Source organism: Lytechinus pictus, chromosome 16 (assembly GCF_037042905.1).
Source record: "Lytechinus pictus isolate F3 Inbred chromosome 16, Lp3.0, whole genome shotgun sequence".
Classification (NCBI taxonomy): Eukaryota; Metazoa; Echinodermata; class Echinoidea; order Temnopleuroida; family Toxopneustidae; genus Lytechinus; species Lytechinus pictus.
In genome coordinates this window covers 16,358,382-16,379,700 of record NC_087260.1, presented here as the reverse complement: position 1 = coordinate 16,379,700, position 21,319 = coordinate 16,358,382, and the positions used below count along the sequence as shown (strand labels likewise).

The 21,319-nt window shown below is 35.7% G+C and overlaps 1 protein-coding gene across 8 annotated transcripts in view; it reads right to left on the bottom strand.

Annotated features, from left to right (window-relative positions):
* The window catches only part of LOC129279222 (ATP-binding cassette sub-family C member 5-like), a 34,742-nt gene extending 22,138 nt beyond the window's left edge, over window positions 1-12,604 (bottom strand). The window contains exons 1-8 of one of the 8 annotated variants that reach the window (XR_010296029.1): window positions 9,929-10,071; window positions 7,965-8,066; window positions 7,135-7,321; window positions 4,728-4,886; window positions 3,779-3,929; window positions 2,907-3,140; window positions 2,168-2,344; window positions 196-343 (exon numbers count right to left, since the gene is read on the bottom strand). Coding sequence is in view for 7 of the 8 variants with exons in the window: in XM_064111112.1 (XP_063967182.1) it covers window positions 196-343; window positions 2,168-2,344; window positions 2,907-3,140; window positions 3,779-3,929; window positions 4,728-4,886; window positions 7,135-7,321; window positions 7,965-8,055 (1,147 nt within the window). In the remaining variant the exon portion in view is untranslated. Of the gene's footprint in view, window positions 1-195; window positions 344-2,167; window positions 2,345-2,906; window positions 3,141-3,778; window positions 3,930-4,727; window positions 4,887-7,134; window positions 7,322-7,964; window positions 8,067-9,095; window positions 10,228-12,288 lie in introns of those variants that run through there. The other 7 variants (XM_064111112.1, XM_064111116.1, XM_064111111.1 and 4 more) reach the window with 7 other exon arrangements.
* Between the last annotated feature and the right edge of the window lie 8,715 nt (window positions 12,605-21,319).

Here is a 21,319-nt window from a genome sequence, read left to right as displayed (position 1 = left end):
TACTTTAAAAAGAGTATATACATGAAGTTTTTATTTCAGTAAAAACCGTTCATACAGCGTCATAGAAAACGCATTAATTAGATTAAAAGCAAGAATACATCAAGAATAAGAACGACTAGAATCAAACGCAACGTTTCGATTATTTCGAAAAAGTAGATTTGATCACGTGACGCTCTAAATACTATACCGGCCTACCTCCTATTGCCTTTGAGAATGGTTTCTCCCAGGCATACATCTTAATGAGCTTGATAAAGGTCAGGAGTTCATTCATTTTCTGAACACGAACATCGATCACCTTGATACATTTCATCCTCAGCTTCGAGATGGCCTTCCCTGCCACCGCCTGGAGATCGATTGAAAATAGAGACTTAAAATTTAGCATTTACTACGGGGGAACTCTCTACAACGCAATGCAATAAAACTCTTTTTTTTTTTAATTTATTATTTTTTTTATCAAAACGTCTTTATACAGGATAGCATGTTCTGATAAAATTTTCAACACGGTCCTGTTACACTGAAAATATCAAACAACAATAAAAATTCATACGAACTTAAGTTAAAATACTGGGTATACTTAATTTACAATAAAAGTTGCAAAAAATAGAAAGAGGAAGAACATATAGAGAGAGGTAAGATAGAGATAGTGTGGCTAAGTATATGACAGAAGTAGAGAGTGAGAGGGAGAGGGAGAGGAAAGAAATGAGTGCAAATCACAATGGAGAGCGGAGAGGCTTTTGTCGAAAGTTGGCGGACTGAGACAGCAGATCATCTGAAAATTTCATCGGACGAACAATTGCAAATGTGTCGGTGTCCAGAGTCAAGAGATTCCGTCGCGGTTCACCTACTTTCGACAAAAGCCCCTCAGATCTCCATTGTGATTTGATTTGTATTTTCAAAAGTATTGGTGCGTTGTAGAGAGTTTCCTAGTAGTAAATGTGAAAAGTCCGATTAATCATTTTAGTGACGTAATAAAATAAAATTGCATGTAAAAGGATTGTTTTTTAAACCAACGTTTGGAAAGTTGAATAGTCCAGTTTCAGTTTGGTTTATTCTTCATGTCTCACAAAGTATAACATTCGACAAGAGAGAAAAAAGTGCAATACATTAATTCAATATAAATAAGACAATAGCAATAACATTTGAAGATGCAAATTGGATACACAGCTATGAAGACGAGGATATAACATGTAAGACGGGGGGAAATTGTCAAAACCAGGGATTGTAAATGGTGGTCATGTTTATTTATGCTACACCACTGAGATCTCCCGTTTTTATGCTTTTCTTCTAAGTTCCGTTTTCTTCCTCTTATTTCCATTTTATGTCTCCTCGTTTTTGAGTGAGAGGGAGAGGGAGAGGAAAGAAATGAGTGCAAATCACAATGGAGAGCGGAGAGGCTTTTGTCGAAAGTTGGCGGACTGAGACAGCAGATCATCTGAAAATTTCATCGGACGAACAATTGCAAATGTGTCGGTGTCCAGAGTCAAGAGATTCCGTCGCGGTTCACCTACTTTCGACAAAAGCCCCTCAGATCTCCATTGTGATTTGATTTGTATTTTCAAAAGTATTGGTGCGTTGTAGAGAGTTTCCTAGTAGTAAATGTGAAAAGTCCGATTAATCATTTTAGTGACGTAATAAAATAAAATTGCATGTAAAAGGATTGTTTTTTAAACCAACGTTTGGAAAGTTGAATAGTCCAGTTTCAGTTTGGTTTATTCTTCATGTCTCACAAAGTATAACATTCGACAAGAGAGAAAAAAGTGCAATACATTAATTCAATATAAATAAGACAATAGCAATAACATTTGAAGATGCAAATTGGATACACAGCTATGAAGACGAGGATATAACATGTAAGACGGGGGGAAATTGTCAAAACCAGGGATTGTAAATGGTGGTCATGTTTATTTATGCTACACCACTGAGATCTCCCGTTTTTATGCTTTTCTTCTAAGTTCCGTTTTCTTCCTCTTATTTCCATTTTATGTCTCCTCGTTTTTTCATCACTTGGATTTTTTTAAATTTCAACTGTGATTATTGCAGCAATAATCGTATTGACTTGTATTGACTCGACTGTATTTCCTCGATTTCTATTTTGTTGTAAATGAAATAAAATGAAAATGATTTTGAAAAGAGAAGTACTGGATATGCCGGACAAAGATGGTCTTACCTGAAGGGGTATGAAGATGATGAACGTCGCTAGGGTCCCGATCAACGCACCGACACCGACGATGAACTGCGTGGCGAAGAGCGTCGATATGAGGAGGGCCGCTGACGACACGAGGAAATTTCCTATCACACATACATCAAACAGACGCTGGCTATCGTTAGCGCACACGTTGACGATCTGCAGGCATGAAAGTAAGAGACGATTTAGTGGATTTAGTGGTTATTTTACCTGTTTGTTACAAAGACATTAAACATGTTGAAAGAGATTAGAATGTAAATATCAAACTTACAACCAAATGTCGTTTCCGAGGGACGTGCTAATAAAGATTAATAAGGTATTAACAAATCCACATTTCGTTTTCCTCCTATATAGAGGAAAAAGTTATATATAAACTATCTATGGGTATGCTTAGACTTCTATGGGGAAACTCTTCTCTGTATTTGTTATATTTTTCTTTCGTTCACTTCTCTTTTCCCCTAATGTGTTGCAAGAAAGTTACGTTCAATTGCAAATAAAGCGTACATAGGTAGAATAACAAAAAAGGGTACTGAGGAGTTGTAAGAAAGTGGAGATGCAATTGAACGGAAATTAAATACAAATTTGCATTTATTCAATTGACTTGCACATGATTTTGGGACTTACTTTCGCTTTGAAAATAAATGTAAGTTTCTCGCACCCCCCCCCCCCCATCACTCTTCCTTTTTTTTGCTGTTCCAATGTGGCTACGCGACCAGCTTACCTCACCAACACTGTGCTGCTTCAAGCTTCTGAGGTTAGCCAGCTTCCGGAACGCCGCCGTGAGAACACCGCTCCGTAACCGTGTGGCCGTACGACAGCTGAACGTCCAGAAGAACACGTCGCCCGCTATTCGTACGATCTGAAGGAAGAAGATGCAGACGACGAGGACGATGCCGTACCACAGATCGACTTCCTCCTGCTCGGTGTATTCCAGAAGCCTCTGGACGACGACCGCCTGGATGAGAGAAATATGGGAGTAATAAAAAATACATCCAATTAGGGGTTAGCACTTATGAATAATTTTTTTTGTATACCACCTATTTCATTCTTTAAGGATTTGTCAGTATTAGACGGTAGTTTTTACGAAAATAATAATGAACCTGGCGTTATTCGTTATTATGATAAACAAACCTTCAGAACAACGAACCTTATTCATTTTCGGAATAACAACTCTTCATACGAACAAACGTTCAGACTAATGAACTACGGACCTGCAGGTTAACGATCTTTCGGTCTAAAGAATCTTCGGATATACGAACCGTCGGACTGGAATCTTCGAAATAGCGATATGTAATTTCACACCAACGAACCGACTCCAAACCGATCAAACGTTTTGCATTTGGTACACTGCAAAAACTCCGGTGTTGATTTAACACCAGCCCGGAATCTATACACCAGAAAGTATTGAAACAACACCACTTTGGAATCAAACCGATGCTGTTTTAATACTAATTGGTGTTGTACAAACACCTATCTGGTGTTAGACCAAAACCAAACTGGTGGTGTTTCAAGTTCAACACGTCTTCTCTAGATACCCGACTGTTGTTAAATCAACACCGGTGTTTTTGCAGTGTAGCATAGCCGTTTACTCACCGAGGTAAGGAATGAAGCCATCATTGATACGACCAAGACCGACGCTGATATGATCTGTCTCGTCCGTACAAACCGAAATGCTACTTTGCCCATGGATGCTTCCTCCTCGCTTCCCTTCAATGCAACCTCTTCAGCCCAAAGTTGCTCAAATCTAGAAAGAAAAGAAGAATTTTGTTTCATTTTGTTCCGGTTCTTAATTTGTTTTTTTGTTTGTTTCAATTCAATGCAATACGTTCTGGTTCTTTCTATCATCATCATCATCATAATCCTCCTCCTCGTCATCATCATTATCCTCATCATCATCATTCATCACCATCATTATCATCGTAATATCATCATCACTGCCACCACCTTCCCCTCCCCCGCCCTACCCGAAATTTTGAAAACTTTGAAAAATATGTTTTCACTGAAAATTTTAACAAAATCCACCAAAAGTGTGAATGAAATCCTTCAATTTCACTTTAGAAAATACAAAAGCGCTCCAATTGAAAGCTCCACTCCCTCGCTTTTTAGTTTTTTTTTAGATTTCTTACGCGTTCTGCCACCCCCCTCTCATGAAAAAAAAAATCTTCGTAAGGCAATGGTAGTGTTGTGGTTGTGTCGATGCACCTCCACATTACTACGAACACCATTAACATCAACATCACCATTCCAATCACCATCTCCACCACCACCATCACCGCCACCGTCATCATCATCATCATCATCTTTCTCATCACCATTGCCATCATCATTATCACCATAATCATAATCATCATCATCATCTTTCTCATCACCATCATCATCATCATCATCATCATCATCACCATCATCATTATCATCATCATCATCTTTCTCATCAAAATCATCATCGTCACCATAAACCATCGTCACCAACAGCACTATTGAATAGAAACTATGACCATATTCATGCTCATCGTCGTCGTCACCATCACTCTTCCCTTCCTACCTGTCGCCGTTGTAATCGCCTCTGTCGTAATCCGACATCGTCCACAGGTCCGAATACTCCAGCGTTCTCTTGTAAGCCTTCATGAATAAAGACGACATCCATGAAAGCCAAATGAACGATATCAGACCGCTGTGATCCATCGGTGAAAATTCTTCGTTTCTGTGAAAATTCCAAAGTGAAATATTTCTATAAATTGTGATGTTGACAAGTAGCACGTTTGTTAAGGTCTTAAACTGTAAACTCATGCTATAGCGTAACTCGCTCCCTAGCTTATTGAAAATATGTCCAGTGTGTGCGCGCACTGCCTCTGTGTTGTTTGGTACCATTTGTTTGTACACCAACGCACCGGATGCACGCATATGATCCACTGCATGTACACGTACACGATCGATCACCTATGATTTTCTCTAAATGAAAAATATGCTGCACTTTTTTTAAATCTCTTATTTTGTGATAAATAAGATGTTTTTTTTTTAATGGACTACAACCCCCCCCCCCCCAAAAAAAAAAAACTTAACCAGTTGAAAAAGCATAACCCATACAGAGTGTTTGTGCGTGAATATTTTACAAATTAGATTAACATACATTTAAAGAGTAAAAGCAGGGGCGGCTCTGAACATATTTTCGTTTGGAGGGGGGGGGGGGCAAAGACAAAAAGAGTACTTAGTATGTCAAGATTTGCATTTTGGTGCAAACATACATGTTACCATGACACTACCCTCTGCATGAAGTAGTTGGATGTTTTGTAGTAATTTATAGGTCTTTTGAACTCAGTGATTTCTGAGATATATAGGCTCTTTTCCGCGAGAGAGTATAGCATGCAAGCGCTTTGGAAAAATGTCAAATCTGAAGTTGCAAAATCCGCTTCATGGTGCTAATCAGTTATAAAATAAAAGGGCATTATTTCGAGTTATTTAAGTGCGAATCGCGACCTCAAAATTTTTTGTCACCAGAAACATGAATACCTTTGATGCTAGCGCGAAACGCGAGAAAAATTGTAAATAATAGAAACTTAGACACTGGACATTCTAAACATTTTGAAAACCGTAAACAGGATAAGTACTACCTTACTGAATAATGATAATTGATGGAGCGCGAAGCACGAGCCAAAAATTTAGTGATTTTTTAACCTTAAATGTATTATTTTACTTCTTAAAAAGTATATTGTTAGAAAAGGACATATTTCATTTAAAAAAAGGCCTCCATTTTGATGGTACCGTGTACGGTACTGAATTGATTTTCTCGCACAAACTCCCCATTCAGTGCGCGCGCGTACATTATATTTGCAATAGAACACTTTTTCGCGAACTTACCCGGCGAGTTACACGTTAAGCCCGAGTCGCTTTTAAGACCTTAACACACGTTGTCGGAGAAGGGTCGTCTTCTTTTAAGGGTCAGCATCCCATAACATATTTCCCATCATTTTCAATTTTCATTTTCATTTATTGATTTCTGTAACTTTCTCATAAACATATCAACAAAGAAAATACAATAAACAGAGTATGTAACAAAATATTTGACAAGAAGAACAATGGCCAAACTTATATTTTCTCTGAAAAGTTACAGGGTTTGCCACTATATAAGCATGAATATTATGTCAAAATCTATCAATAACTTGGAATTTTGTATTTAAAAAAAAAAATCATTTTTTGCTCGCTCGCTTCGCTTTCGTGCATAGCAACCCTGTTAAATTATCATGTGAGCTATTGTAGTCGAACTTCACGAACGCAACATGATTCTTTTCTTTTATTTGTTATAATATTCTTTTGCTGTAATTCATGATTGACTGAAGGTTTATCAAGTATAAATTATTTTGATCTGTCTCTATTTACACTCATAGCTGCTCACCGATGCAGGGAGTCTAACACACTTTACAAGCTTTGATATTTGGCTGATTTCCTTTAATTTTCTTCTTACTCTTCCTGTTTTTATCTATTAAAATTATATCTATTGATCTATTGTTTATAACAAAGTATAATGTATTATGTCTTATTTGTTGTTAAAGAGGAGAAATAAATCGAAACCAAAACTGAACATGATCATTATCAAATTGATCTCACATTTAACGGAAGTGAGCAAGACTTCCGTTTAAAAATATAGAATTCTTCAATATTTAATAGGCATTTAAAAAAAATTATAGTCTAATGTTACTACATTTTCTTTTGGAATTAAATTGAAATGTTTTGAGGCGTAAAAGACCCAAATAACTTAATATCATGACGACAATAATCGTTGTTTTCTATCACATTCTTTGAAAGAAAGTTAGTCGGGATTATTGTTTTTTTTCTCCTAAAGATCGCTGTCAAAAGGTTGTCTACAGATCATTTATTTTTCAAATCATTTCCAAACCAAATTCATATTAACCCTTTGAATGGTTTAATGGAGAATGATTGATGAATAAACTCACGTAGGCTTGAGACGAATTGGTATAAGAAGCTTCATGCTTTCTTTGTATTTGAAGCCCTCTTTCTCTCCATACTTAAGATGGGTCTTCTCAACGTGGTCATCATTGGAGTTGATCACCCCTACGTTGGTCGTTGACGCTCCTATGGTTGCCAAGGCAACCGCTGTGTTGTGAACTCCATCATCATGTTCTGTAAAGCCGAAGCCAGGCGCAAACACAAAAACTTTTCATAAATCACTTAACTTTGAAGTACTTAAAAAAACACTATCCAGTTGGGTAATAAATGGCCGGGACTTTCCGTTTCTTTTTATATTTCCTTCAACTTCAACCCATTTGGGAAGCAAGCAACCCTTCCCGTATACATGCTACAATGTTATTACAAACCCATAATTATGATAAGAAGCCAGGAAATATATATATATTTTCCACTATAAAATTATTTTAGACATATAATGTATGATAATCATTCGTTTATGTTTCGGTGGTAGTACCAATGTGTTAGTCCTCGCAATGGGTTATTTTTATTTTCATAAAAATAATTATATAAAGAACATTCTTAAAATAGTTGGGCAAAAAATGCCCAACTTTTAACCAACCCTGGGCAGCATACTGTCCACACAACTATTGGATAATAATTGCCCAGAATTTAAATATTTTTTACCAACATACATTACCCAAAACAGTGGACAGTATGTTGCCCAACATTTTAAGTGTGAACGAGAAATATACATGTATATATAAGTTGCAAAGGAACTGGCTGAACTCTTTTCGGGTGAATTGTAAATTTAATTTGTCGATAGTTTTTGTTTTAATTGCTGGTAGTGTTAACTCACCAGGTAACGTCACATCAATTCCGTCTGACGTCATTACATCTATCCTTTCTCCTCCTCCTTCTTCTCCTTCTTCTATCTGAGCATCGGGCATTTCTTAAGATTCTAAGGTAGATTGAGAAACATGGACATTGAAAATAACCTTAAACAGTAAAAGAACATCAGTGGTAATTCAACATCAACGTAGCTGGAAACCGGGTCATTTTCTATTTCTTTATTTGGAGCCACAAACTTGAGGCGTGTGGGGGGAGAGATGGCCCCGTGCCTAATCACGCAGGCATACTTTGTTTAAAGAATACAAAATTCTTTCCAGTGAAATAGCGAGATAACATAAACCTAGATATCATGAATAGATATGTATTAAAAAGATTTTAAAAAAAATGTATAACGTACTCATCCGTTCATCAACAGATCAATGTATAGGGGGCCTACGCATGGCATTTTGCTCAGTGAATTCTGCAATAAATACTTTCAGTCCGGACCATCCCATTAAGTCCATCGATAACCATTATGACGAATAATGCAATTAGCGACTGCGACACTTTATAAGAAAACCATGCACCCAAATTGATTGATTGATTGATTGATTTTATTCGTCAAGAATATCACAGGAGATTACAATGAAATTGAAGAATACCTTGACAGGATAGCCCATGAAAGCCGAAAGGCTTATTTCCAATGGGGTCCTATAGTTAGTATAAAACATTAACATATTGTAACAAAAAGTATAAACTACGACAAGTACTGGAATATGGAGAAAAAATAATAAAATACATACATATCCATCAGTCAAGTAATATGCAAACATCTGAAGCAAACAACAATCTTCCTAATATATGAAACAAGATTATATTTTAACTTCATATATATCATTCTAAAATAACTTCGTCGGGGGAAATGAAATGTCATATTTAACCTATATAAAAATATAGGTAGGCAATATCTAGGCCTATTATAATTTCCCCACCAGGGATACTAACATAATTATCTTATCATAATGACGAAACATGCTTTAAATCATAATTTCGACACTTTATGAAAAAGCCTATAAAAAAAATCCCTGCCCCGAAAACATATATGGTCTATCCCGGTCTATCATTAGTCAGATTATTTCAAAAGAAGTTAACACTATACCTTCTAAAGTTCTTGAGCAGATAAAATTCCAACGTCGATAAAATATCATGTAATGAAAAAAATGTCGCATGTGAGTGATATACCGGCAACCCGTAGAGTACAATTTCGAATTATTGTACAGACTTTATAAGTTCCTAATTATTCGCTTTGATCTGGTCAATTAGCTTCTAACTTGTAAAACTCATCCGGTCAGTTTTATTTGTCCAGTTCGCTCTGGACATACGGCTGGTCAACGTGTCTTTCCTATCCAATCTTGTTAACCATATAACTACATTTTAGTCAACCTCGATCGTCAGACAATGTTTTCCGTCCATTCTTTCTCTCTGTATAATCACAAGCCTCATACGGTCGCCAAAGGACTCCGGGAAAGGACTTTGCTCTAGTATGCTTCTGCAGTAGCTATAATTATGTCGTCATCTGGATAAGATTACATCATACATAGCGTTAAACTTGATAAAAACATATTGCGCTGACTCATTCAACGTGATCATAATATGTTAATGATGTGCTGCGATAAAAAAATTAATTATACCAGCAGAAATGCGTTTTTATCCCAACCGTATCATGATGGCTATATTATATACCCTTGTTCATTAGACTGTATACGGCTTATTTGTTGAAGAATTACGTAATACTTGTTATACAGTTGTCCATGATCTATAATGAATTCTCTTTACAAAATAGTGCGATCCGAGGACAGACGTAATAATCATCTAATCATTCATGAACTCTTATATATGCAGGTCTGTAGTAGACATACTGTGGCCTACTATATAAACCTACTATGTCGTCCTCTGGTTAAGATAAACTTGATAAAACAAAAATGCGCTTACTCATTCGACGTGATGACAGATAAACGATGTGCTGCGATGAAGAATATGATTATGCCAGCAGAGATGGGTTTAGAACAACCGTATCATACTCGTCCTCATTGAGCCGTTGTGGTAGGTCATATGGTGTATACATGGACCCCATGCATGGACCCTACTACAGGCTTCTTTGTTACGTAATGATTGTTTCTCTTTCTACTATGCGATCGGAGGGCAAACGTAATAATCACCTGATCATTCGAGACTTTAATATGCAGGGTAGTATCACTGGTCAGCATCGACCCCTATTCTTGTGCGAAGCCAATTTTAGTATACGGTACGGATGAAAACAAAATTAACTGTCTACCAAACATTCCGTGATAATAGCCCTATTTTAAAACTGTATATATTTTTTTCAATCATCTTTTATTCATCAAAAAGGGGAAATATTACAACAATATGAGCCCAGGTTATCTGTTCTAGACGAACATAATACAACAGGGCAACCTAAAATGAATACAGTACGGTAATTTACATAAACAAACATAAAACAGGAGATAATGATTATGTACATAAATTATCAAACGAGTCGATGCATGATTCATAACAAAATTCATAGTAAAGTAATGAGTAGGGGGAAGGAGGGTATATGCTATCTCGTGGTTTATGTTATGTTGTCGTGATTTTAAAATGAGTTCATGATAGTACTACAAAAATATATAAATTATGCATATATAAGTATATGAAAAAAATAAAGTGCAGATTCACATAAGTAGGCCTATATCCTGATTTTTCATTATATATATATTAGGTGTGATTTTGTTCGGTAAATTATAGTGGCCTACAATGTGGCATGCATAAATGAAATAAGAATGGTTGGAATGAAAAGAGATCACGATGGGGGAAAATGAGGAAGCAAGGACTGATAGGAAAAGAAAGAGTGTGGATCATGTAGATTGGGAAGAAGAGAGAAAAGAGGAAAAAGGGAGTGGGGAATATAGACAAAGAGAGAGAGAGAGAGAGGGGGGAGGTGGTCGAAGGACAAAGAGAAATCAGTCCTTACGCCATACTAACCTTAACAGCATAATCATGCAGGAAATTTAATAATTAATTATTTCTAAATTAAATGCCCAACAATCATATTGGGGAAATTCAGAATGAGAATCAGTGAAGAAGTGTGGCTCACTCCTTGGGTTATAAATCACTTATGATCCAATTAATCAGTGCCAATTTACTCGTTACATTATACCAAATAAAACAGATACAGGGAGGCAATGCCGCCGGTACATAATAGCCATTAATTCAGGGGCCGCGGAAGCGGGGGGGGGGAGGCTTCAGCCCCCAATTTTTTCTAAAACCGTGTACAAAAACGTAAAAATTACCATAAGATTGTGTTTTGCATGGTCAGCCCCCCCCCCCACTTTGAAAACCGTTCCGCGGCCCCTGAATTATAGCTTTCCGCGTGTGAGGGTGTTGGGGGTGTGTGTTTTAATCAATCGTTGTACTGAATATCGTGATTTTCGTTTAAAAAAAATCTGCACTTAATATCTATAGTTGATAATTATGACTTTCTAATCACCAATTCGTTACAGAATGCAATATCAATATACAAAAAGTTTAATACTTTTTGCTTGCTCCCATTTTTTTAAAGGACTCAGTACATCATATCCAAAACTCTGCTCCCTCGAATGGATCGATCTCTATGCAGAGAGAATAACGTTTGTTTTGATCTCATCAACTCCTTTAGTAGTCAACATTTTCATCAAATTAGCCTAATAATCTTTATTAAAATGCACCAGAAACACTGTGAACCAAGTCTGAAGTTTAATATTTCTATATTTCACCAATTTATTAGTGTACTTTACTAACCTTGTGTCTTTTTAATCAGTGATCAGTATCCATTGATACTTTCAGTTTTAACTATTCCTGTTGTTTCTCAAAGTTCACTTTACGGAAAATTTCAGTCGTGAAACAGCTAGACTTTTGAAGGACCCCCCCCCCCCCGAAAAAAAAACATACTCAACCTGTAAACTCTGTATTGGATGATCCTGATGATATTCTATGCTAAGTAAGCTGAAGTATCAAGTCATGTTCCAAAAACTGAAGTTCCCCTAAATAATGTATGTTGGTCTTTGAAGTTAACTTAAGATAGAATACTACGATGATCCTCTTTCATTTTTGTATCACTCGTATCATACCACGATATGATAATCACGATAACGGTTGCGAATATTAAATCATGTTTAAAAGCCAGACCAGAAAATATTGCATTTTGGCAATTAAAACTTTATCTCTTACAAAAAAAGCAGTTTGTAAATCAATACTTGATAAAAAGAAATAAAATAAAATAATAATGGACCAATATAGATCCATGAGGTACTCACATAATTTAGTTCCTGTAAACTTGATCGAAGAGCTTAATTCGTCGAATGCGATACCTAAATTGTACAGATCACTTCGAGCTCTCGTAGTTTTATAGCATTTTGGTGCGTAATCCCCCAAAATAAAAAAAAATTGGATGATGAAATAAATGTTCTGTTCGAGCCAATCAAAATATAGGCCTACCTTTTCGCTCGCTTACTAATTTTTTTCGTTTTTTTTTTAATAAAAGAAACTTTATATTTTTGTCCAGAGAATTCCAAAACCTCATTAGATCACAGTCACGGTGCTTGCTCGCGATATCCCACCTCCATTCAAAATAAGAATTTTACAAAAAAGATTATGTAATGGTTGCACACTCTAATTTAGACATACAATTTGACCATCAAACAATGATTTACAGGAACCGGGAGCTATAAACCAATTGGGAACTGGCACAAGTCGAGGACTTGAGCCGGGACACGAGCAATTATTACTATTAAGCCCCATAAAGTCAGACCTGTTTGATACACGTTTGGTGTGCCCCACTACCCTCATCCAGATCCTGCAGATGTTTTTGTTGTTTTTTCCAAGGATTTTCTTTTGTTTTCCTTTTCAAACTCATGTCTTTTTGTATCAAGCACCATTAAAAGAGCATATAGTCAATAATATATTCTTTTGTAACGATTTGCTTGAAATCAAGTTTTACGATGATAAGAATCGTATGCCCCATAACAGTTATCAAGTTGATGTAAATTTGACTTCAGAAATAAAGACAGAGGAAAATTATGATCAAGGTAAAAAAAAATTAGCATGATAAATGAAAGTTGGGAGAAAATCTATCAAATGAGTAGGGTTTTGATTAACGACGATTAATGTAAAAACGTTGATCTTTATTTTTGATAATGATGATGATCTTCAACATTTACGTTGCTCCATATTTTTGTTAGAAAAAAAACATTCAAATGGGCAGGTTCATCCATTTAAGTTAATCACGTCACATTTGCTGAAATGAGTTTATCAGTTTTGAAGGAGGAATTGTAGAGTTCAACGGAGCGGAAAAGGGAGGGAGTTTCAAGGAGGTGTACATGTCCCGAGATTCTGCTTTCTGTTTGTGTTCGTAATGAATGAACATCAATAAATTATTTTGTTTTGCGAAAATATCGAAAATATAACTTCATCATAAAATCGATTACCCTTATTTGACACGCGATTTCTTTTGAAAATCGCGTGATCTGTTCGTGCCATATGAGAGAGATTTCCTTGATGACTGCTATATACTTAAAGGAGTAATAAAATCAACTAATGACCATCAAACATTGGGCGTTGATTGCTGCCTTGGTCAGTCATTGCATGGAATAATTATTGACCCTGGTCATGATCAGATCTAAATTTAGTTGCCATTTCTGTGAAGAGCCCGAATTTACTATATATACTCATTATTATCCCGAACGTCGGGGGTATATAGTTTTGATACTTCATTCTCTTTTTATGTCCAATGTTATTTATTTACTATTTACACTTTGTTGATGAGTGAGACGATCTGGTATAATTATTTTGGCCGGAAAGCAAAGCAGCAAGTGTAGATGGTTTGTTTACCGTTCCCCACCCCCCGCATGAAAAAATGAATAAACAAACACATGAAGAGAGTCATATGTGTTAATCGAAAAATACTGAGCCATCATAATCGCAAAAATGTTTGTTTTTTTACTACAAGTTTACAAAGTTCCTTGGGATAATTTTAAGAAATGGGAGAGCTGAGATGCATTTAAGAAAATATGTAGGCCTATGGGAGAAAATCAAGAAATGATGGCAAAACTATGTTGCTATACAAATAGGATTGGTCTTAATGATCCAAATTATTCTTTTGTCAATTCAATAGAGAAAACAAGGGATAGATTTATTGCTCTCAACAGCCTTATTTTTAAAACGTTGTGAGGATGTTAGGGTGTGTGGGTGAGCGTGGGTGTGTGTGTGTTTATCTAAGGTGCACGAATTTGGATTCGCAATCATCGTAGAAGAATATCTTTACTTCACGATCACTGATTGCATTGATTTATACGACAACGTACAATCAATCGTAAAAATCAAGCGTACGATCAATCGCTAACCTTTGTGTTACTGGACCCAAATCGGATGAACAGAGAAAGACCATGAAAATGTGCAAGTCATGATATACGGTGAGTTGACATGGTGTGTACATACACGTGACAATGTTAACAACTAATCGATGCAAGTTTTATCTTATCTCTGTCTTCTTGTCTCGTTATGGAGTAAATTCTGTCAGAATTGAAAGGATCCGTGCACGTGACCCTTTGAATTTTCGAAACGTCCGCTTTTCTCATTCATTCACTTTAGAAAAAAAAATATATCAAATTATCCCTCAATTGTTTTCTTGCTTCTCCAAGAAATCAGATCATACCGCCATATTACGGGGCTTCTCGAACGGAAGTTTACATATTGAAGCCCCTTTTTCTGACAGAAGAGTAGAAGACAGGGGGAGGAGGGCTGGGGGAGGATGCGGTTCGAGAAATATCTCAAGACCAGACCCCCCCCCTCCTTCCCCCTCTAAAAATCCAAACCAAACTACCCCCCCCCCCCAAAAAAAAAATACAATGAAACTACCTAGCTTACTTTCAATCATGGTCGATGCAAATGGATTTTGATAGGATGGTATGATGACCTAAAGAAGCATCCCTCTAAACTAAATCCTCTTTTCAATACTCTTCTTTTACCTTTCTTCTTTTTTCCCTTCTCTTTCCTTCAATACAAAAGATTATCTTGTCGCTTATTTATACGAAGCAAAAAAAAATTACTAGAGAGATATCACTTTAAAATATAACGTTACGACAAACAAATTACCAATCATAACCATTTGGAAGGCAGGGCTGACATTAAATCAGATAATGAAGGCTCCGCCCCGAAAACATGTTTATATATGCTATTCGCTTGACTATAATGACAAATATATAGAGACATCGTAATATTTGATTGGCTAGTTACTGTTTTGTCAAAGAAATTCTGCATTTTCATACAAGACATTGATCGTCTAAATAAATGAAAATACATATATTTACGTAATTCCTTTTGTTTAGAAAAGTGAATTCCTTTCGATCCATTTTTTAAAACTATTAAAGTGAAAGTTCACCGTTATCATAAGTTGGAGTTATGAATTTTTAAACTCTTGATTTTATGTCATCGCAGACGAGCAGTCCCTCCGTATGTCGCGTGATATAAATCCCCCCAAAATGACGTTTTCTAAAAAAAATTGAAAGTAACTTTGTGGTGGATATGTCATCAGACACATCATTTCATATCCCCTTTATGAAAAGTACTTGTACCATTTTTTTCAAATTTATGGAATTTATATTGCATGATTTAGGGGTAAGCTGCTTGCATAATTATGATGTCACAAAGTTCAAATGTTAAAATTTCAGAACTCTCTCATTCCTAATGGATTTTCATCAAACCTTCGCCAATATTAATTTATTGGTTTATGAAAACAAACTTATCTTCAGGGTGAATTTCCCCCCTTTATTTAGTCTCATTCTCATTTAAATGTCCATTAAGTTTGTCTTCTTCCCTCTTGGTCCACATTGTTTTACTTTGTCAAATGAAAGTATGGTTCTGAAAGGACAAGTCCACCCCAACAAAAAGCTGATTGGAATAAAAAGAGAAAAATCCAACAAGCATAACACTGAAAATTTCATCAAAATCGGATGTAAAATAAGAAAGTTATGACATTTTAAAGTTTTGCTTAATTTCACAAAACAGTTATATGCACATCCTGGTCGGTATGCAAATGAGGAGACTGATAACGTCATCCACTCACTACTTCTTTTGTATTTTATTATATGAAATATGAATCATGCTAATTTTCTCATTGTCAATGGAAATAACGATTAATTCCTCCCTGAACATGTGGAATTTGGATGGTATAATACTATGTGGTTCAGTCAAGTTGGTCCTTATTGTCGAATAAGTAAAAAATGAAAAATTGTATAATTCAAACAATAAAAAACAAAAGAAATAGTGAGTTATGAACATCGACTGACCCATTTGCATGTCACTGAGTTGTGCATATCACTGTTTTGTGTTAGGCGAAACTTCAAAATGCCATAACTTTTTTATTTTACATCCGATTTTGATGAAATTTTCAGTGTTGTTTGTTTGATTTTTCTCTATTTATTCAAATCAACATTTTTCTGGGGTGGACTTGACCTTTAAATAATTTACATAACCATATGGTCTAAGTGGTGTACGATCATATCGATAATAGACAAAATGAGTATATCCAAAATGGAAATTATACAAAAAGTCAGTCAGATAAATGTGCAATATATATGCTTCATATATTGATTGATATAGGTTCTTACAAGAACAGATTAAACTTAGAATAAATTTCAATTAATGTACACCTACATTAAATTCATACGCCAACTCCATTCTTGAGGGATCCCTTCCCTCCGGAGTAATATCAAACTTTACACTTATGCACGTTTTACACTCTTAACATAAAAAAAATACAAGTAGACCGTTCACATTCACAATCAAGTCTTTTCTCCTTTTTTATTATAATTGAAATGGCATTTCAACAGTGCTCACAATAAAATTACAGGTGTATTTATTTCAACGCAAAACAATAATACTATAATGACGATACATTTCACATCACATACAGCATGATCGAACCGCCATTTCCCCGCTTTGAAATAAGGGAAGAATGGCACAAGAAAACCAAAAATATATTGCTATTTTTTACATTAGAAAAAAAACCCAAACACAGCCCCCCCCCCCACCCAAGTCCAAAACAATCAAAATCACAAATGCATATTAAGACATAAATACACATGCAAGCTGAAAACAAGACCGAGGCATGTTGCATGTTATATAACACTTACGCGGATGATATGAGTTAGGTTTTATCTTTCATTTTCGTGCACGGATCATCCAAAATTTTACAAACAATACTCGGTTTAATTGCAAAACGGGAACGATTTTGGTTGCATGTTGATACTAAAATATGTACAAATAAAAAATGTACCAATGAATGAATCACGATAAGGACAAAAGGGTATGGCCGTTTCTTTCGACATGGACAGAAGACTGGTCTGCGTACATTATTGATTAAGAGTAAACAAGTTGCAGTGATTTTTCATCCTCATGCATCACATCAGAGATGCAAAGAGGAATGGATATTAATATACAAATGCTGTTTATAATTTCAAGCATGCTGTTTAAGCCCATCACTCTAACAACTGCTGTTCAAACTTTTTAAACAACTGTTTAGACTTTTAAACAACTGTTTAAACTTTTTAAACAACTGTTTAAACTTTTTAACAACTGTTTGAACTTTTAAACAACTGCTTAAACTTTTTGAACAACTGCTTAAACTTTTTAAACAACTGCTTAAACTTTTTAAACAACTGCTTAAACTTGTTAAACAAGTTGTTTAAAAAGTTGTAACAACTTGTTAGAGTGACAGGCGTAAACAACGAGCCATTTTTTTTTTTACTGTGTAAGCGATAACATACAATTTTTTATTGTCTAAATAAAACACATTGCATGAATGGAAGTTTGGTGCTGGTGGTAGGTATTGAAAGCTAAGATCAGGCGACCGAATCAAGCTTGGGGGTTTAGAAAATTATCCCGACACAATAAATAACTAGGGTGTAAAATAACATTAAAAAAAAAAAACGATCTTGTACCCCAGAACGTATTTAACAAAAACCCAAGAGTTACAATTTTTGAGTGAAAAGAGCCATTGTAAATTGCAATTGAATGCAATGAATATATAATTGAACAGGTGCAGGAAAATTATAAATAAAATCTTCCTTTTTTGACTGCTGGGTATGTACAAGCCATGGGATGCTATGATTGGAAACAAAACTATGCATATTTCACATCAAACTATAGTTATGGCACATGATGTTACAAGCGCATACGTGAGAAAAGAAACCAACAAAATACAAAACGGGGTCCTGCATCACCAGGCGCAGAGACTGATTGTGGGGCTTGACTTGTCTTACTGATTGAATTTACTATTGTGTATGATCGATTGCAAACATCGGCCCCAAGATCAATCACTAAGCTTCATGACACAGGCTCAGGAAAAAAAAGGCGTAATGTGAATGACAACACATATATGGCACTGCAACGGCAAAAGAGAGAACAGAAAAAGTATATGTTGTTCACACTTACAGCAAAGTATGCCATGTTCACATGACAACAAAAAGTAAATGCAGCAAAATAATGTAAAAAAACCCCAAACCCCGCAGCACTGACACTGTTAGAACAGGTCTAAACATTTCATGTACAGGTAACTCTTAGTTCGCTTGGGGGAATGTCCTAATGTTATGACTCCGAAAAGGCAGCCGATCCAAAGTTATTGTCTCATGAATTTCTTTCCCGTCTTGCGCATCTTTATGGGCAAATGGACAAGGGGCCATCACAAGGTCAAAGCTCATTTTGAAATGGCATGTCAGATTAAGAATATCTTTTATTTTTTCTTTCTGGAATTTGTGCACCAATGAAAGAAAAATACTGATTTACATAAATTGCACTAAACACTGTAAATTTTATATTTCAAGCCATTAGACTTGACTTTCTCATTTAAATTTGAGCAACATTGAATTCTATAACACATTTTGTCATGAAACCAATGTAAAAGAATATAGAATAAAATAAATAAAAACCAGTATAATAATTTACAAAAGAATTACTTAAGTTTGACATTGCTTCGTAAACAGTAATGTTGGAAATACTTCCATCAACTTTTTTGTAAAGTTTTGGCATCTAGACACTTAAGATTAGGGAAATCAACCCCCCCCCAAAAAAAAAAAAAGGAAAAAATAATAATAAAAATAAATAAAATACAGGTATTTCATTTGAATAATTAAATATAATGAAATACAACAAAACAATTTTTCAGCAAAAAGAAAAAAAATATATCTGTTTCCTTTACCATTGTCTTAACATCTCAGGGAGAGGAGGGGTCTAAATTAACCTAAAGCCGGAATAATAGTATGATGCACATTATTATCATACCTGGAAATTACTACAGATAAATTTACTGTAGTTGGTGAAGCCATAAATTTGAGGAGAAATGAGAGGAATGACTGTCCGAAATAAATCAGTTTTTAGGCTGTCAAATGCCCCATCTGGCTCTCGGCAAATGAAATCACATTAACCCATTCCCTGCCGGAACTTGGTAGATTGTATCAACTGTGCATTAAGATTTCAGAATGTTGAAAGTGAATGGACTAAAACAAAACACTGCGAATACACAAGCTTGCACACGATACACAAATGATTTTTGCGCACCAAAGAACCATCACTCATCGCTATACAGCGCACATACGCAGCCATCCAAACACACACACAGGCAAACATGTACTACATACATGACCAACAAATATATATATATACATATATAGATATATCTCCACTCCTTTATTCCTCCAAAATATATAGTACTTGGAAATATAACTCTCTCTCTCTCTCACTTGTTTTTTTCATCATAGATTTTGCATGCATCTGTACATTATGATAAAATCCTACAAACGACAAAGATCAGACTGCAGCATTTAATAGCACAGATAAACTAAGCATGATCCCGGTCAAGCTAACGATCTTTGGTTTTTCGTAGAAGCACAAGTTATCCCAAGGGATAATGCTCATCTCTCGCGCAAGAAATACTGAGGGAATAGGTTGAAACTGATCGTTTTCCTTCCACTTTAATATGGGGAAAAGAAGAAGGGCTCAACCTTGTTCATAACATTCACTGTAATAACAATAGAAAGGCATGGAAGTGCAAAGCTGTGATTAGACTTGACCGAAAAAAGGAGCTTTGGTTAATACAACAGAAGAGAAGATCTGCTGTAACTTACTGACAAAAATCATTACTTTTTAGTTGAATTCCTTGAATTGGCAACTTCACGATTTCTTAAAGTGATGTTGTACCCGCATTCATCTTTCCTAAACATCGATATTTCACTGGCAATGGTACAGACACAGTGCAACTACCATGTAATCACTTGCATTGAGCTACTTCACAAACAGGGTAAATTTTTGTCTTTGCGCATATTTTCATTTCCAGGGGTGTGAGTGGTCACAAATAAAAAGATCTGAAAAAGCTGAAGAGTGTTGAAAAAGTCTGAAATAGAAAGAGCTCCCATACTTTTTGTACAGAGGAAAGCCAAAAATAAGCTAAAATTAAGCTGGAAAAAAAAAATCTGAACTCTCACACCCCTGCATTTCACAAATTGTCCAAATATGACATGATAAACAGGAGTTTCATTACAGTGCATAGTCGAGCTTGTCCATTTTGGGCTATCCACAGAAGAACCAAACTATGGGCCTAGTCTGCTGTGCAAACCCTTCACTCGAGTTAAGTTGTCTGAATACGTAGCCTACAATGACGTGTACTGAGGGCCCCCTCGCTCAACAGCAAGTTTTATATGTGCTAGTCTTGTGTGAAGACCCACTTGTTCATCAAAGTTTCAAACAGGGTCTGTGCCTGCAGACTACAATGGGCCAGCTTGGTATGTCTATATATGGGCCTGCATACGGGTAACTTTGGACTAGAGAGGGACTAGTCTTTTTCCATGTCATAATATGGAGGAAAGACTATGGCTGCACAATATTCCATATTTGATGACCGTTAATAATGCCACAATGTGGAGATATATTAACCCCCCCCAAAAAAAAAAAAAAAATAATTGCTATATAATGTCCAGCAATGTTTACATATTATTTTTTCTTCAGCCAAGGCCAAGGCATTTCACAGGAGCCCATCTTAGAAAGATACAACAGATTCGATTCAAACTCAAATTGCCATTGACCTAAATTTGTGTAGTTAACAAATAGGAAGTTAAGATCAATCACAATTAGAGTTTGATCTAATGCAACTCTTTGTAAGACAGGGCCCAAGCGTGTAGATGAGGTAAAAAAAAAAATCTGTTAGCGTTGTTGTTTTTACTTCTATCCCCCTTGGACCCTGACAGGTTAGATTTTGGTAAAGGCGATAACCTCTGGGATTCTCTACAACTCAAAGCA